The 17247-nt window shown below is 38.7% G+C and overlaps 1 protein-coding gene across 7 annotated transcripts in view; it reads left to right on the forward strand.

The window, feature by feature from the left end:
- The window catches only part of LOC117303036 (spectrin alpha chain, non-erythrocytic 1-like), a 53677-nt gene that overhangs the window by 17232 nt on the left and 19198 nt on the right, over window positions 1–17247 (forward strand). For all 7 annotated transcript variants that reach the window (XM_033787075.1, XM_033787073.1, XM_033787074.1 and 4 more), the window contains 23 exons: window positions 395–550; window positions 870–1074; window positions 1893–2005; window positions 2659–2844; window positions 3145–3394; window positions 4057–4274; window positions 4838–4930; window positions 7812–7946; window positions 8466–8614; window positions 9554–9668; window positions 10194–10277; window positions 10695–10799; window positions 11461–11552; window positions 11986–12130; window positions 12476–12592; window positions 13106–13270; window positions 13662–13810; window positions 14067–14115; window positions 14672–14922; window positions 15479–15726; window positions 15872–16056; window positions 16353–16457; window positions 17063–17172. In XM_033787075.1, the coding sequence (XP_033642966.1) occupies window positions 395–550; window positions 870–1074; window positions 1893–2005; window positions 2659–2844; window positions 3145–3394; window positions 4057–4274; window positions 4838–4930; window positions 7812–7946; window positions 8466–8614; window positions 9554–9668; window positions 10194–10277; window positions 10695–10799; window positions 11461–11552; window positions 11986–12130; window positions 12476–12592; window positions 13106–13270; window positions 13662–13810; window positions 14067–14115; window positions 14672–14922; window positions 15479–15726; window positions 15872–16056; window positions 16353–16457; window positions 17063–17172 (3425 nt within the window). The remainder of the gene's footprint in view (window positions 1–394; window positions 551–869; window positions 1075–1892; window positions 2006–2658; window positions 2845–3144; window positions 3395–4056; window positions 4275–4837; window positions 4931–7811; window positions 7947–8465; window positions 8615–9553; window positions 9669–10193; window positions 10278–10694; window positions 10800–11460; window positions 11553–11985; window positions 12131–12475; window positions 12593–13105; window positions 13271–13661; window positions 13811–14066; window positions 14116–14671; window positions 14923–15478; window positions 15727–15871; window positions 16057–16352; window positions 16458–17062; window positions 17173–17247) is intronic.

Genomic DNA, 17247 nt, shown 5'->3' on the forward strand with positions numbered 1-17247 from the left:
CATTGTTATGCGCCCTTAAACAGGCTGGTTCTGGTGAGAGCGATATAAATTCAATAAGTTATTCTTATTATTTAATTGTTAGTTGTTTTGACCCTAACAGAGTCTTTCTCAAAGGCTAAACCAGCCTTCACGTCAGGCCATAAACTATATTACTTGAAACAAATTAAAACTGTATTTTTTGCACTCCTTCAAGGTTGGCTCAGAAAAAACAAAATTACTCCGCTGCTGTAAAATATTATATTTTCTTCTATAATATTTCAAGCAAGGTTCACAACACTCTTATTTATAAAAACAACAACTCAGCAGTGGATGTGAAGAATAAGATGCTCATTCAATGTACAGGGCCCAATACTCATTCAGTTTCTAATTCGCATTAACTTTGTTGTCTGCGTAGTTGATTAAACGTCGTGAGGAGCTGATCGAGAAAGCAAACGCTCGCCGCCGTCTTCTTGAGGACTCCTATCGCTACCAGCAGTTTGACCGAGATGCTGACGAGGTGGAAGGCTGGATCCGAGAAAAGCTTAAACAGACTTCTGATGAATCCTACAGGGTAGGTCGTACATTTATTTCAGGCCTGGAGTTTTATCTTGGAGATGGAAAGGCCATTTCTATTTGTGCAAAGGGCACTTTCCTTGCAAAATCTTAAACTCTGTGGTCAACTTTTGAAGGGGCAACAAGGCCAAGACGAGGGCAACAGGGGCCATTGCCTTATTGGCCTTTCATTTTACCAGCTAAAGTCTTGAAAATGTGCGTAGCTTCTGAACTGGTCCACTACACATTTTTGCCATTGAGTAACAATATTTCTATAGCAACGATTTCTTCTCAAGGTTTAAAAAAACACTCTTGTTCTAACCAATTTTTTTTTCCAGGATCCTACCAACCTGACCGGCAAGCACCAGCGCCACCAGGCCTTCGAGTCTGAGCTGAGTATTAATCAAGCTCGTATTGACTCAGTCCGTGATCAGGGTGAGGAGATGATTGCTGAGGAGCACTATGAGTCGCCTGAGATTGAGCGCCGTCTTGCTGAGCTGAACGAGCTGTGGAGTGGATTGATTACTCAGACAGAGACTAAGAGTAAGTCCAACAAGCATTTTGTTACAGTCTCCTGACGATGACTAGAGCAAGCAAGTCGAGATGTTGAGACCAATAGACCCTTCCCATGAAATATGTAAATTGCACATATAGCGCTTGCACACATACATTTTGGTTGGCAAAATGATGGACTATCGCGCTGTTTTGTACACGGCTAATAGGTGCGAGACGCAGATGCAATTGCGCGTCTGCTTAGTGCCCAACTCTATGGCATTTGCCAACCAATAGGGTATGTTCGCATGCGTGAATGTAATTAGCATATTTCATGGGAAGGGTCCCTTAGTCCCTTGATCCACTAAGCTAAAGTAGTAGTCCCGGCCAATGTTCAACCTTCTGCCAAGGTAGTGTTAAAAAGCAGGACAGTTCTTAACTGATAAGTCTCTCGAATTCTAAAAAAATTTACTTCATGATAGTAGAATATACAGCAAGTCAAGTCCTCTAAGGAACATAAACTTTACCTGGCAAGTAGATACACACATGATGTTACCGCAAACCGAATATTTATTGCTGCTTTATCGCAACAGTGAATTGGTTTCTGAATTTCAAAACATAGCTCTACTTATCCTGTTCAATAACAAAAAATAAACGCTTTGATATGAGATGTGATGATAAAAACACAGTGCTATTCTTGCCATGATTGACCAAAATGAAGCAATGGAGTTATGGGAAATAAATTTGTTCATGCCTTCCGGGTTCGAGAAAAATGGATTGGACTACATTCCTCAAAATTGTAGGAAGAAAGTGATGATGAAAAGGGTGTTTTTTATAGAAATCATTTTTTTTTATCTTCTCGTTTTTAGCTGTTCGTCTTCAGGAAGCTACCCAGGCCCTTGCTTACAGTCTCAATGTTGCTGAGATCCAATCCTATGTGACTGAGATGGATGGACTCCTGCAGTCTGACGACCCTGGAAAGGTAAGAATTTCATTAAATCAAGGGCCCGGAAATTTCTGAGGGCTCTATCCAGCAGGGCCAGTAACTCAATTCAATTCAATTCAATTCAATTTATTATTCACATCACATGAAAATTGCCTTCCATTGTGCATCAAAGATACAAAACATAGAATTTTAAGAAATAAATATAAATATAAACAACAATTTGATTTTTCTGTTTTTCAATCAAATTACTCCCCAAAACAATAAATAGTTCTAGATTATATTTAGGTTTTTAATTATTTGCTCTTCCTACGGACCTAAAGACACTGGACCCGTCTGGTAATTGTCAAAGACAAGTATTCTCACTTTGTGTGATCCAACATATGCCTAAAATAACAAACCTGTGCAAATATTGGCTCAAATGGTTTCCTTGGTGCAAGAGAATAATGAAAGAAAAAATGTGCTATCAGTTGCAAAATAAAAGATTTCATCTAAAGTCTTATATTATTTGAGTGAGAAAAACTATGTTACTTCAGAGGGAGCCGTTTCTCACAAGGTTTTATATTAATACTACATATCAACAGCTCTCCATTGCTTCTTAACAAGTAAGTTTCTATGCTAACATTTGTCTGAGTAATTACCGATAGTGTCTAGTGCCGTTAAATTCTATCAACTTTTTTGTTTTCTTGTAGGATATCGGAACTGTACAATCCATGCAGAAGAAGGTTGTTGAGATGGAGAACCAGCTTGGACAGCTTGAAGAGCGTATCGTAGCGTCACAGACACAGAGCCAGCAGTTTGCCCAGGCTGGTCACTTCGATCGGGAAACCATCGTTGAGAAGGAAGTCGTCCTGACACAGCGCTACCAGGCCCTGCAGGTATGTGAACATTTTACTCTTTTTGCCTAAAAAGGGTTTGGGTAGTTTTCTGTACGACACAAAACACGAACATCCACAGATTTACATTTAACTTAAAAGTTTTAAAGATAATGATCGTAGAAAGCTCCCCTAAAAGTATTACTAGCTTGGGCACCTTTCTGTACAACACGAAACACAAACGTCCACAGAATTACATTCACTCACTCAAGGTTTAAAGATAATGATGGTAGAAAGCTTGTATCAGAGTACATCATCCCGGTTGAGATTAATTGTTACCATTCAATCTTAATTAATACCCAGGCACCACTGCTTGCCCGCAAGAAGAAGCTAGATGACTCTTATCGCTTCCACCAATTCCTTCGAGACATCGACGACGAAGAAGCCTGGATCCGGGAGAAGGAACCCATTGCTGGATCTACCAACAGAGGCCGGGACCTGATCGGTGTCCAGAACCTGATTAAGAAACACCAGGCTCTGCAAACAGAGATTTCTGGTCATGAGCCCAGGATCACTTCCGTCTGTAAGATCGGCCGGGAGATGGTTGATGAAGGTGAGGATAAACTTCTTATTTGAGGTCTGTGTGAGACTTTTCTAGATTTTTCTGGACCCCTTGAGCAATAAAAACTCTCAGTCGATCTTCCTTTGATTTTAGTGAGCTTGGTAATGGTGCTGTTTATGCTCGTCATTAATGCCTGTCTGAACATTTAGATAACTTCATACTCTCACAACGTCACACAACGTCACACTCTCAGAGGCCAAAAGGAGGCAGATCATTGGATGATAGCTGTTTTTGTCAAAACATGTACTTGACCTCGACAGACTTGTAGCATTTCGCGTTATGCGAGGGGGGTCTATTGATTTCTATAGCCCCCCTTGCACCTCTGAGCAATGCGTGTCATTTTGGGTGTCCACTCTTTTCTGCACATGTTTTTACACAGTTTGACTCTCACTAAGGTGGACAGGAAAAGCACCCGTGAGTGTGCTTCGCAATCTGCAATGTGAGTGTGCTTCCCATCTGCAATGGCGTCGTTTTTCATTTTATTCGTCGCTGTAGTCTGCTCCAAATATATTTGACGTTTTAGTGTTTCTTCTTCGTGTGTAATTTTATTGAATTTGTGGAGTGAAATGAAATAAAAATGTTAATAACAATAGTATATTTACGAGGTGTACTTAAAACATAATCAAATACTTGTTACTTTCAAACTCAATCAGAACACTTCAACTCCGAGGAGATAGCGTCCAAAGTGAACAACTTGGAGGAGAAATGGCAGAACCTGAAGGACAAGACGGCCAAGCGTAAGGATGACTTAGATGACTCTCTGGAGGCCCAGCAATACTTTGCTGATGCTAACGAGGCAGAATCATGGATGAAAGAGAAGGAACCAATTGTCACTAGTGAAGACTATGGCAAAGATGAGGACACTGCTGAGGTTAGTAACTTCAATCAAATACACAAAGGGTGCGTTCAATTAGCTTCCCTATGTCGACCCTGTGGTGCTCACGTGGGTGAGCCCCTGACAAGAGCTAATCTAAAGGTCACTCACCCACTCACGCTCTCATAATGCACCTCGGCCCAGCCCCAGGTGACCCACTCCACAAGCAGGACACTTGGGGCTGACCTGGTTGAGCCCCTGGAATGATGTCAAAGCTATTCGAACGTACCAGGGGCAGATCGGGGTCGACCCAGGGAAGTTAATCGTACGCACTCTTTATTTATTTATATGATTACGCATCCAACATCGTAATTCCAGGTCTTGTTTTCTCTACAGCTTTGTTAACAAGTTTTTTTTTAAACAAATTATTTTATGTTTTACAGAGTTTCATACTTTATTAAGCCTTTTAAACAAAAGGGCATTTATGAATGGGAATAAAAGAGTAGTGACTTGTTCTTAAACTGCCGTTCAAATCCTGCCGTTGTAAGATGGTTAACGACTTCTGTCTTATTATCCATCAGAAAGTTGATCACTAAAATCCTTTTCTCCCATTCAAACAGTCTCTGTTGAAGAAACATGAAGCATTGCAATCTGATCTGAGAGCCTACCATTGGACCATTGAGAACCTCGCTAAGCAGGCCGAAGAGTGTCGGGTAAGTTTACAATCATCCCTTTTCTTATCCATACAATTTAATTAACAACACTCTCTGTGGTCCCCTTTTTACTTTTTTAACCTTGTTCTTTTAATGAGTCAATATTGAGTGGCGTGGGACTTAAATTTAAAACCTCCAGGACTTTGGGGTGTCAGGTTGTCTATTTTCTGTTTTGTATATTTTCAATGTCTGTCTCCGAGATATGTAAACAAATCTATTGTCCCAATATATCTTGTCTCCTATAAACTTTTCCTAACTGATTCTGTCTGTTTGTATATTATGTCTTCTGTGACTATTCAGAACTCGTGAAAGTACAGAGTATACAATGCACATTGGTGCACATTGGTTATAAGGATGTAAACAAATGAGATTTGTTTATCCTCGGTGAAAAAAAACAAAAACAAATAATAATGCTCTAAATGTGCTTCCAGCATTCTCCAGAAGACGATCAGAGCATACTGATCGAAACGTCGAGTTAATCCAACGGTTCTTTTCAGAACCACCCCAACTCATTTAGAGATTGTTATTACATGGTGTTACCGCAAACTTTTCTATATCTAAATGTGCTTGCTTACCAGTAACCAAAGCTTTACCAGTCCGCTTGCCTGAAAAACAAAATGACTCCCAAATTTCCCAAAATGCTGATGAAATTAAACCTATTTTGCTTGTGAATGTTCCCAGTGAATGAAATGCTTAGAAGTAAACACAAACTGCTTGTACACTGAAGCCCCCTACTGTTTTATGTACCCCTTTGCCTGTGTTGTTTCCTTATCCTAACCTTAAACATGGCATATTTCTGCCGTGGTCGTACTTGTTTGCTTGGCTTCTCCTCACAGTATGAGCCACCCCGTTCTACGGCTCGCTTTTTAATCGGAAACGTAAGTTGTTGCTAGACGGCATGAGTGCATTGAGGAATGTTTAGCTATTAAAGTGCAAGCTATTGCTATGTAGTGGCAATGCAGCATTGACTCATATCAAATGTCTACACGTTAATGAAGTGTACCAGTCAGGTTATAACTCAGTCCAATTTCTTAAAGCTGTTAAGCAGAAAATACTGATTAGCAACTTTGTTCATGTATGATAGCATGTACACAATATATATTTGAATTGGATGCATTATGCCAAGGATTGATTGGTCGCAATACGCGTCATTGATCACCATCTTTGATGTATTGTACACGCAAAAAGTGCACAAGAGTCAGGCGCAGCGCATTCACGCATGCACTTTTCACACGTAAAATACATCAAGTATGGCGGTTGATGACGCGCAGTGCAATCCAACTATCAGGTTAAAGACTGTTATCATTTTGAAGCCATTGGTTTTTATCAATAGACCAATTGCATTGGTCACCATCTTGATGTCAAACAAAGGAAGCGTACAACATGTGTACACGCTGTGCAGGACTTTCAACCAATGACAGCTCTGTATTGACCTCTGTTAGGGGACTCTTTTGGGCTTATGTCGTATGCAATGTGTCTCTTCAAAATATAATTGAGGCTGGATGCCCAAGCAGTCTGGCACCTAGACTTCTTAGTCAGTTGCCATGATTACTTCAGGACACAATAAACTTGACAACAATGGTTGCAAAATGGTTACAGTCTATATAAGGCTGGTACACTTCTTCATAGACGTCCTGTCATAGTCATTTTCATCAGATTCAGCAGGTTTTTTGTGTCATTTCTCCAGAATGTAAAAGTGACCTTCCACAACAAGCCCGGAACATTACATCGGCCATTATTGCTTCTGTTTCTTCCGGTCCTGGCCTTTGTGCCCCCCTCCCCCAAAAATTAAACAATAACATAAAGGACAGTTTGAAAGAGGGTTTTAATATAAAGGAAAGAGTTCCAAGATACCAATGTATTTTCATGTACATGAACTTGCATGACTTTGCTTGTCGGCCGTTGATAAATTATGCATGGATTTCGTACATGATTGATTTAAGCAGGGGTCCAATTTGGTGAAAAAAATCAACAAGATTGCCAGAATTATCTGGTTGTAGGTTTACCGGCCGTAAGCTAAAAACACTGACTTCGGGCCTTTGGACCTGTGGTGCTGTGGTCATGTTAAAGTCGAAGATATTGCAGGTCAGCCTTTGAAGAATAACACCTAGTCTTCTTCCTTGATTGATTTAAAGCCAAGGCTCGTCATAAGGAGCCTTGAGTTGTCTTCACCATATAAATCAGTTGATACATGTACCAGTGAGAAATCAGTGATCAAACGATTCATGGGGACATTTTGGGCATCGTCATTTTAAACCAAATGTTCATCACAGTGGTCTTCATCACCTGCATTTCAATATTTGTTTTTTAGCAATTGATGCAATTTTGTAATGAGAGTATCATAGCAACATGTAGTGTTCAAAATTGATGTTCATGAATGCATGATGACTGATTAGGATAAACTTTTTATTTGAAGAACTTTTGATTTTATTTAGTATAGATTCATTATTCAGACATTCTCGTAAAATATGTGATCACACACCAATGTTGTTATAAATCATTTCAAAAATCAATTGTCATTGTCTTCACTCTAAACATAATGTATAGTGTATCATTAGATCCACATTCAATACCAATTCAATGTTATTTAATTTTGAAATGTTTGTTTATTGGGGGTGGGGGAAGGTAACATTTACACAACAAAATATTTGCTTGTTATAACTACTAGAGGGTGTGAAGTAATGTTGTATGTATGCATCCTACAAGAAAATTAAGAAAGACTTGCATCTTGGCGCCATAGGGTTTGTACATCACAGGATACTAGGAAGCGAACAACATTTGCATGCATTCAGAAGTGTGATTGTGATTTGCAACAACTTGTTTGCACTGTGAAACCCTCCACTTACTGTTTACTAATTTATGCTTTGATTTTTTTCTATAGCAACAAGAGGTTCCAATCAGCGATGAGGCTGGTAAGGAGTGCGTCGTTGCTCTCTATGACTACACTGAGAAGAGCCCAAGAGAGGTTTCCATGAAGAAGGGCGATATCTTGGTCCTCCTCAACAGCAGCAACAAGGTAACATCTCAATACTTAAAGGTCTTATTTCAAGAAATTCTCTACTTAAAGGCAGTGGACACTATTGGTAATGACTCAAAATAATTTTAGCATAGAACCTTACTTGGTAATGAGTAATGGGGAGAGGTTGATGGTATAAAACATTGTGATAAAACATTGTGATACATCAAGTTACCAATAGTGTCCAGTGTCTTTAAAGGGTTTGGGTACTGTTTGTACATCCATGAAACACAAGCGTCCACAGATTTACATTAAACTTACATGGTTTAAAGATAATTATGGTAGGATGCTACCTTCCAAATACTACTTGCTGAGGTGCTGTTGTTTGGGGTAAAAACAAATTGTGTCTGAGTGAGAGAAAATTATTTTAGCATGTACAACAGATTTTTTCTTCAAAACTTTACGACCGATGAAGCGGAAACTTCTACAGTTAAATTATGTTACACACATCTTCATTCACAGTGAGTAGGATAGTTGGTTTTAATTTTTATTTTTTTATTTGATATTTTGTCAACCAAGGACTGGTGGAAGGTTGAGGTGAACGACCGTCAGGGTTTCGTACCAGCGGCCTACGTCAAGAAGATTGACCCCGCCCAGAGTGCATCCCAAGCTAACCTTGCCGAAGAGGATGGCAGCATCAAAGCCAGACAATCTCAAATTGAGAAACAGTAAGTCACCTGAATTGTTACCCGACTGTCCTCTGGAAGCCCCGCCCTCCCCATTCTGTGACACATTTGCTCCGTTAAACTCAAACACACAAGAGCATGTTTGTTCTCTTAACATAAAAGTCCACTAGAAAGTGTAAACTCAAGTTTCATCAAGTCCCAACCCTCAGCATTGCTAAATACCTTCAAAATTGTTCATATATTTTTACGTTGCTTTACCATGTTTCTGGTATTGAGACCAAGGATGTCTTATAAGTGAACTTAATCAATTTAGCTCCCAAGCCTGAAGAAACTTGTAATTAAGGGTGCTTGCTATGTGAAACGGAAACATTTGGCTCACACCCTGCCCTTCCCTGTTGAGGGTTCTGTGTTCTTTTACTTGCAATATAAATTCTAGTACACGGGACCCACTGTTTCATGTCCCATTGGAATGACAAAGCAAACATGGTAAAAGTAACTTGCCCAGGGACACCCACAAAAGGGGTTTGAACCCACACTCTACTGATCAGAAACACCAGAGCTTGAGTATGGTGCTCGGTCACGACACTTGTATCTATGTGTGGATATTCTGTAAGTGTCAATGCTGCCCAAATGCTTTCGCTCCATTAGTTGGTACACTGAAGGGCAGTGTCGGTAGCCGTAGCCAGGGGCCAATTTCATAGAGCTGCTTAAGCAAAATATTTGGTTAAGCACAAAAATAGCTTGCTTATTTAACACATGTTACTGGCCAAAATTTCATGCTATATACATTGCTTGTGACTAGTATTGAGCTATTGTTTACTTAGCATAACAATTGAGTGGAGTCCTGGCCAGTATTCTGATTTTACTAAGCATGGATTATTTTGCTTAAGCAGAATTTTTTGCTTAAGCAGCTCTATCAAGGTGGGCCCAGATCATCAGTAGTAGTTTAGACTTATTTATTAATGTACTTGTTTAATGCAGATACGATGACCTGCTGCAGAATGCTGACGTCCGTAAAGACAAGTTGGAGGAATCCTGCAAGCGTCACATGCTCCTCAGAGAGGCTAATGACCTCATGCAATGGATCAAAGACAAGGTACAAATAAATTTGTTTATGCACTTGAAATCTTACTATTACTAGTTCTTGAACACCCAGCCGGGTGAATATGTGCGCATAACAATGCTTTATTATTATTGTTATTAGCAATAGATCTGTTCCTAATTTTCTTTTGAAAACACTACAATAATATAAAGTGCTAAACTGTTGAACAGTGAAGTTGTAACAGCCTTGATACTTCACAGGGGTCATTGCCTTGGTGCTCTTTGAAATGTCCAAACAGAAATTTCTGATTCCTTATAGAGGTGCCCTTGACCGAGGCAAAAACACCCTCATGGCCCTTGAAATGTTCTATAAAAGAAATTCTCCAATTTCTTCATATGAATGTTTTTTTTTAATTTTTTTTATTGAAACGAAAATTAGAATCTAATGGAATTCTACAAAATAAAAGTCTTTATTCAGTTATTTTTGTTGATCTAATGGAATGCTACAAAATAAAAGTCTTTACTCAATATTTGTTGTTATTTCCATTAAAAAAATACGTTGTCCTTTTTTGTCTTCCAGGAAGCAATTGTGACTGCATCTGAGGTGGGAGAGGACTTGGAGCAAGTCCAGATCCTACAGAAGAAGTTTGATAACTTCCAAAAGGTACGTTTACCAAAAGTTTCATTCAACAATTAACCCAAACAATGTGGTCACTATTAAAAATCGTTGATGCCCATTTGTGTTTTTCTATATTTTTCACAATGTATTTTAAATTGTGCCTTTATTTTGTTACTTGCCTGTAGATAAAATGAATCAGTCTTTATTTTTAACTTACCTTTTTACAAACTTAATGGAACAGTCTTATTAGCACAACTCAAACTAGTTTAGATCACCAGGTACTCAGGCCATGGTTTTTTAAACGCATTGTTAACCATGTGGTATGTTCCTTTTGTTGGAACCAGCCTTATTGAGTGATGAAAGTGCTGAAGAACTTATCTACAGCTGTGATCCTACTATAAGATTGTGATTTTTAAGTAAAACTGTTTAATAAGTAATGAATCTTGATTGTTTTAATGTTAGGATCTTACTGCCAACGAGGGCCGCCTTGATGAAATCAACGATACATCTAAAGAGCTGACGACTGAACAGAGCCCAGAATCAGAGGTGGTTCATCGTCGTGTCTATGTAAGTCTGTTCATCCTTTTCTCTCTAACAAATCTTTTTATTTGGAATTAAATGCAGTGCATACTTTTGGTAATGGACCTTTATCATGGTGCAGCCATCTTGAATTTTTCCTATTGATATCAATGTTACCAAACCGAGGCTGGAAGAACAGTAGTCTGGTTCCCATTTGCTAAATGATTATTAGCATTCATAATTGTTATTCGATACGAGGAACATGACCAAGATGGAGACAGCATGATAAATGTCTATTGGCCAAGACCAATATCCTCACTTAGTGTTGAACAAACCTGTAAGAATTGAGTGTCATTTAGTCATTCAAGTTGCAAGAAAAGATTGAAAGAAAAAACACCAATGTGCATCGAGTTGTCTGCTTTTAGATGCCTGAAAAAGGCTTAAAGTGAAGCCTATCTCAGAATCCAATTTTGGGGTGAACAATTACCTTTTCTCTAAGTTACTTCAAAGGGGTAGTTTCTTTTATTGTTTTATACTATCAATAAATCTCCTGTGGTCTTTACCAAGTGAGTTGTTATGTCATTAACTTGTGCAGTAATTACCAAACGTTTCCCTGTCTGTAAAATTGCATGAGATATTTGGAAAGAGATTTTTTTGGCGATAAGTTCTCTACTTAAGATTCAATGATTATCTCTTATGATGTCCACAGGAGTTGAATGAGCGCTGGAAGGCACTACAGCGCTTGACCGAGGAGCGGAGCCAGAATCTTGGAACTGCCCATGAAGTCCAACGCTTCTTCAGGTAAATCTTGTTTCTTGGAGATGTTAAATTTCTTTAAAAATAGAAGTTTAAAAGTATAAATTCTCAGTACTTATTTTTCATGGCCAGATTTACTTATTACAGATTTACTATCCTAATATATATTTGAACGAAACTAATATAAATAATTTTATCACCAACTTGAAATAAAAAAATGAAAATGTAAGTATCGACATTTTAAGAGAAACAATTAATGCGGAAGAAAGATATGTGGCAATATTCATTGAGGTTTCAGTTCATTGGGAATAAAATAACTGGCACCGCTAAACAAAGATATTGACCCCCAAAATATTGAGGCCGCCAACATAGCTCAGCTGATAGAGCCTTGGCATGTTAATCTATAGGTCGTTGGTTCAAATCCAGCTTTAACAAAGTTGTCTTTGTTAAACCCTAAAAAAATAATTTTTGTTTGCAGAGACGCTGATGAGACCAAGGATTGGATCAATGATAAGAACAAGTCTCTGAACACGGAGAACTTTGGACATGATCTTCACAGTGTACAGGCATTGCAGCGTAAACACCAGGGTCTGGAAAGAGACCTCAATGCTCTCGGACACCAGGTATAATGAACGCCATTTATTGTCCATTTTCTTAAGTTGTCGCCATATAAGTTGGATTTGAAACTTTGCATGGTTGGAGGAGGATCAGTGAGGTTTGTGGTAGCACTATCAGAATGTGATTTTTCCCAACGGAAATTCGTTAACAAATGTATAGGAAAAACACCCAAAAGATAATATATGTATTTTTAAAATGTTGTTATAAATATTTTTATATATTTTTTTAACTGAGATCAAATTCATAAGAACATGAAGATAAATCATATGGAACACCCCATTGTAGAATAGGGCTTCACTGTTGAATAACTTGAATACAAAAACCGTGTATAAATTGTTGTTGATCGCTAGGTGAACAAGCTTGATGAGACGGCAACCAGACTGATACAGACTCACCCAGACCAAGCTGAGCCAATCACTGAGAAGTGTCAGGAGATCGATGCTGCATGGAACAACCTACAGCAGAGAGTTAGTATTACATGTCACAATCTATCTTGGAATTTAAACAATGGAATATAGTCGAAGAGCCATTTTTAAATACCACCCACAAATAAAAAAATTCCTAAAGGAAACTGACAAACGTGGCTACAACTAGTTTGGTTGGCTGAGACATACCTGGTTAAAAAACTCACGTTGGGAAGACTTTGAGGGTTTGTGAAAGAAAAAAAAGATTACCCAGTCAGTTGTGGTTAATTACTTGATAGTTTAAATGACTTGATTGCACATGTATAGTGTTTGCACATTAAACCAGCGGTCGCCGGTTCAAGTCCTTCTTGAGAAACTGTGTCTGTATTTGACCTAAAAGTATTAAAGAATTCACCCTGTCAGTTTTCCCTTTTGGTTTATTGCTTGATTAAAAAAATGCTTTCAGAGGGACAATACTCATGAATGTCAAGTTATGATTAACCATTGAACCATTATTGCCAGGACTTTGCAAGAACCTACACTAATTTCTGTTATTGTTTTGTTTTTCTCTATCAGGCCAATGATCGCAAGAACAAGCTGACGGATTCCTACGATCTCCAGCGCTATCTGAGCGACTACCGTGATCTCATGTCGTGGATCAGCAGCATGAAGACACTGGTCTGTAGCGACGAGTTGGCTAAGGATGTCACTAGTGCGGAGGCTCTTCTTGAGCGTCACCAGGTAAAATAAAAAATATCCATAAGTATTTTTTTACAAAAAAAATGAGTTCTAACGTTTGACCCCAGCCGACTTGAAGGCTATATTCCTGTGAATACGAATAACTCCAGGGAGTTCCACCATTTCAATATACCTCCTGAGATCTCGGGCTGATTTCACAAAGATTTAAGATTGATCTACTGCAAATCAATCATGGTTGCTTTAGTTAAGTGTGATGTCACAATGTAAATCACTATGGTGATACTGACAACCTGTATTACGATGGATTTTATTGCTTTGTGAAATCGACCCCTGGATCCCAGCTTCAGACATTTTTCCTTCAACAATGACTCTCATCCCTGACATGAACACATTTGCATCATCTGATCATTTGGATTTTAATTATTTTGTGCAGGAGCTTCGTTCTGAGATTGAGGCCCGCGCCGGATCCTTCCAGAACTTTGAGGCGTTTGGCACCCAGCTTCTGCAGAATAACCACTACGCTAGCCCAGAGATTCAAGAGAAACTCGACACGCTCCAGAAGGAGAGAGAGATGCTTGACAAGTAAGTTCCAATCAAACTCTTTTTACATCAATTTTGACAATTGTACTGATTAACATTATGTTAAAGTGAAGGATTTTAAGTTTAAATATACCTTAGTCTGAAATCTTATTGATTATGAAGTTTATACTAGAACCATTTTTTTGTGAGTGAAATATTTCCCTATGAAAATTTCCAATAAAAGGGAATTGGGTTTATTCTCCACTAACCAATGTTGTTGTTGAATTATAAATGTTGACTTGTTTCTTTCCTCTCACAGAGAATGGACCAACCGTCGTGTCAAGCTGGATCAATGTCTTGAGTTGCAGGTATGTCTAAGAATATTTTCTATAATGTACCTAAAGATATTCTAAGCTTGAATGAAAGGTGCAGCATTTGTAGTTTGTTGTTAATTTTTCATCTAAAGGCTTACTGATTATGAAATTTATACGAGGTAAGTTTTTGTGTCTCTCAGAAATGTAAGTCATATTCAAGAAAACTTAGTCTAGCACCTTTGAATTTTGTTTTTGATTTTGGCGCTATATAAATGGTTTTTGATTGATTGATCTGAAAGCCTAAAATAAAGCAACCAAAATTTAGGACAATGTATTTACATTCTGAAAATTGTGCATCACTATTTTCTCCTGACTCGGGTGCTTTCAGATTTCCTAAAAAGGCTGTAGGCCTGAAGTCTTTTGATTATTTGAGTGAGAAATTATCTCTTTCTCAAAAACTATGTCCTACTTCAGAGGGAGCCGTTTCTCACAATGTTTTATACTATCAACAGCTCTCCATTGCTCGCTACCAAGTAAGTTTGTATTATTTTGAGTAATCACCAATAGTGTCCAGTGCCTTTAAGTGATTCTTATCGTCTTTGACTCACAGCTGTTCCTTCGTGACTGCGAGCAAGCCGAGGCATGGATGGCATCTCGAGAAGCGTTCCTTGCCAGCGAGGACATCACAGGCTCACTGGACGGTGTAGAAGCTCTCATCAAGAAGCATGAAGACTTTGATAAAGCCATCAGCGCACAGGAGCAGAAGATTAACACTCTGCAGTCCTTTGCTGATCAGCTGATCAATGCTGATCACTACGATGGACCGTTCATCGCCGATAAACGGGACCAGGTTATTGAGAGGTAAATATGCAGGCATCAAAATAAATAAATAGATAAATAATAAAGACTTATCATGCGCACATATCTACCCTGCTGGGTGTTCAAGGCGTAGTAAATTAAAAAAACAAACGAAAGAAAACATACTCAACTAAATTAGTCCTCGAAAACCTGTGAGATTTTGAGTTTTGGGGAGATTTTTCCTAATTTCATTTCCCCCCCCCCCCCCGAAATCTCCCTCTCAAAATCTAGCCTTCTGATTTTTCTGAATGATGTAAAGCAATCCCCAAAAGGAAGAAGGAAATAGACCATATTGTGTCCAAACCTGTTGTTTTGTATACCTACTGATGCAAAGAGTCTGTGAACATTCTGTTTCAGACCTTTTTTCAACAACAACTCTCACCCCATTCCTAAGAAGACACTCCCCCCCCAAATTCCTAGCCCATTCCTAAAAAGAGAGTAATTTGATGCGCAAGTTCTTTTACGCACAAAGGAATATACAGGATATACTTTATGGTATTTGCCTGGTAATACCCAAGTATTACCTTAAAAAATACTAAATAAAATCCTTCATTATTAGGTGGAATTCCCTGAAGGCAGCCTTGATTGACAAACGATCCAAACTCGGTGAGTCTCACACCCTTCAACAATTCAGCCGTGATGCCGATGAGGTAGAGGCCTGGATCACAGAGAAGATCCAAGTGACTACTGACGAGTCGTACCTGGATCCAACCAACATCCAGAGCAAACACCAGAAACACCAGGCTTTCGAGGCTGAGGTGGCTGCTAATGCTGAACGCATCCAAGCTGTGATGGCCGTTGGACAGAGTAAGTACAGACTGTTCAACCTCTAAGGCCACTTAAAAAAAAAAAAAAAATAGTAGACAAACACCAATGATACAATTACCTAGAAAAAATCTCTGTTCAATAAACATTTAGAACATAATTATGTGGTTATAACTATCTTTGCCAGGACTGATTGACAACCATCAGTGCATTGGTAGTGAAGATGCTGTGCAGTCTCGCATTGTCAGCATCGGTGACCAATGGGAGTTCCTCGTCACTAAGTCTTCTGCGAAAGCAGACAAACTTAAAGAAGCCAACAAGCAACAGACGTTCCACATCAGCATCAAGGATATTGACTTCTGGCTCAGTGAAGTATGTATACAAAATATTACCCAGAACAAAATCATTGTACAATCTATTCTGTATAACCCTCTCTCTGGGAATCAATTATTTTGTGAAGGGTTTCAAAAATGCATAAACATTTCTTCTTGAGGACATCAAAACTTCAGCCCTCTCTCTGTGTCTCTGGAGTCAGTTACACCGTTGCTAACGAGCATTAACTCAAAATCAGTCAGTGTGGCGGACACTGCATGTCATGATATTATCACCATCCTGACTAGACCCTGTGCAGTTCTTTCAAGTTAATTTTGATTTTGATTTTGTTATAGATTGAGGCTGGCCTGTCCTCTGATGATATTGGTCGTGATCTGACGTCAGTGCAATACCTACTCAAGAAACACACACTGCTTGAAGACGACATCGCTGCTCATGAGGTATGTTCAGGGATCAAAATATTCAGACTTTTATCTGAAAAAAGTGAATGTCCGGTTGTCGTTTTGACCCTAGCATAGTCTTTCTCAAAGGCAAAATACCCAGCTTTGTTAAAAAACTGTACAAGGGTTGAACGTCCGGTCCTTAACTAATCTTTTTGCATTTCTATAGGTCATTTGGTTGGTAAGCAGTGCAACAGCTTATTTTTGTTTCTCACTTGTATCGGATTTTACACTTTTTATAGTCCGTCTTGTGAACCAAAAATGTTGTATTATTCTCAAAATAAAATAAGCCATGCTCTTTGATCTGCTTCCGTAACACTTCTCTAGGATGCTGTCTGGAACTCCAGGGGTGATCAAAATGTGGAAATGCCATCCATTTCAACTCCTCCTAAAATCTGGGTCTTAGTTTCAGACTTTCTAATCAGCGCTGACTCTCACCCCTGTATGCAAACAAACTACCTCACACTATCAATATAACTACATTGGAGAGATTCAAATAACGTATTTTCATTTTACCATCAAGTGAATTATTGGTTGATTTATGTTTTTGAAAAATTAATTTCTTCGATTGGTTTTAAAATTTATTTCTTTGATTGATTTTGTAGGATCGAATCAAGGATCTGAATTCCCAAGCTGATGCTTTCATCGAAGCTGGACATTTTGACCCCGATGCTATTCGTGAGAAAAAAGAGAACATCAATGTCCGCTACTCCAAGTAAGTCCCCAATTTCAAATATCTTTCCTTTCTTTTAAAAAAAGTATTGAAGGCACTGGATACTATTGGTACATG

This window comes from Asterias rubens, chromosome 19, assembly GCF_902459465.1.
Source record: "Asterias rubens chromosome 19, eAstRub1.3, whole genome shotgun sequence".
NCBI classification, from domain to species: Eukaryota; Metazoa; Echinodermata; class Asteroidea; order Forcipulatida; family Asteriidae; genus Asterias; species Asterias rubens.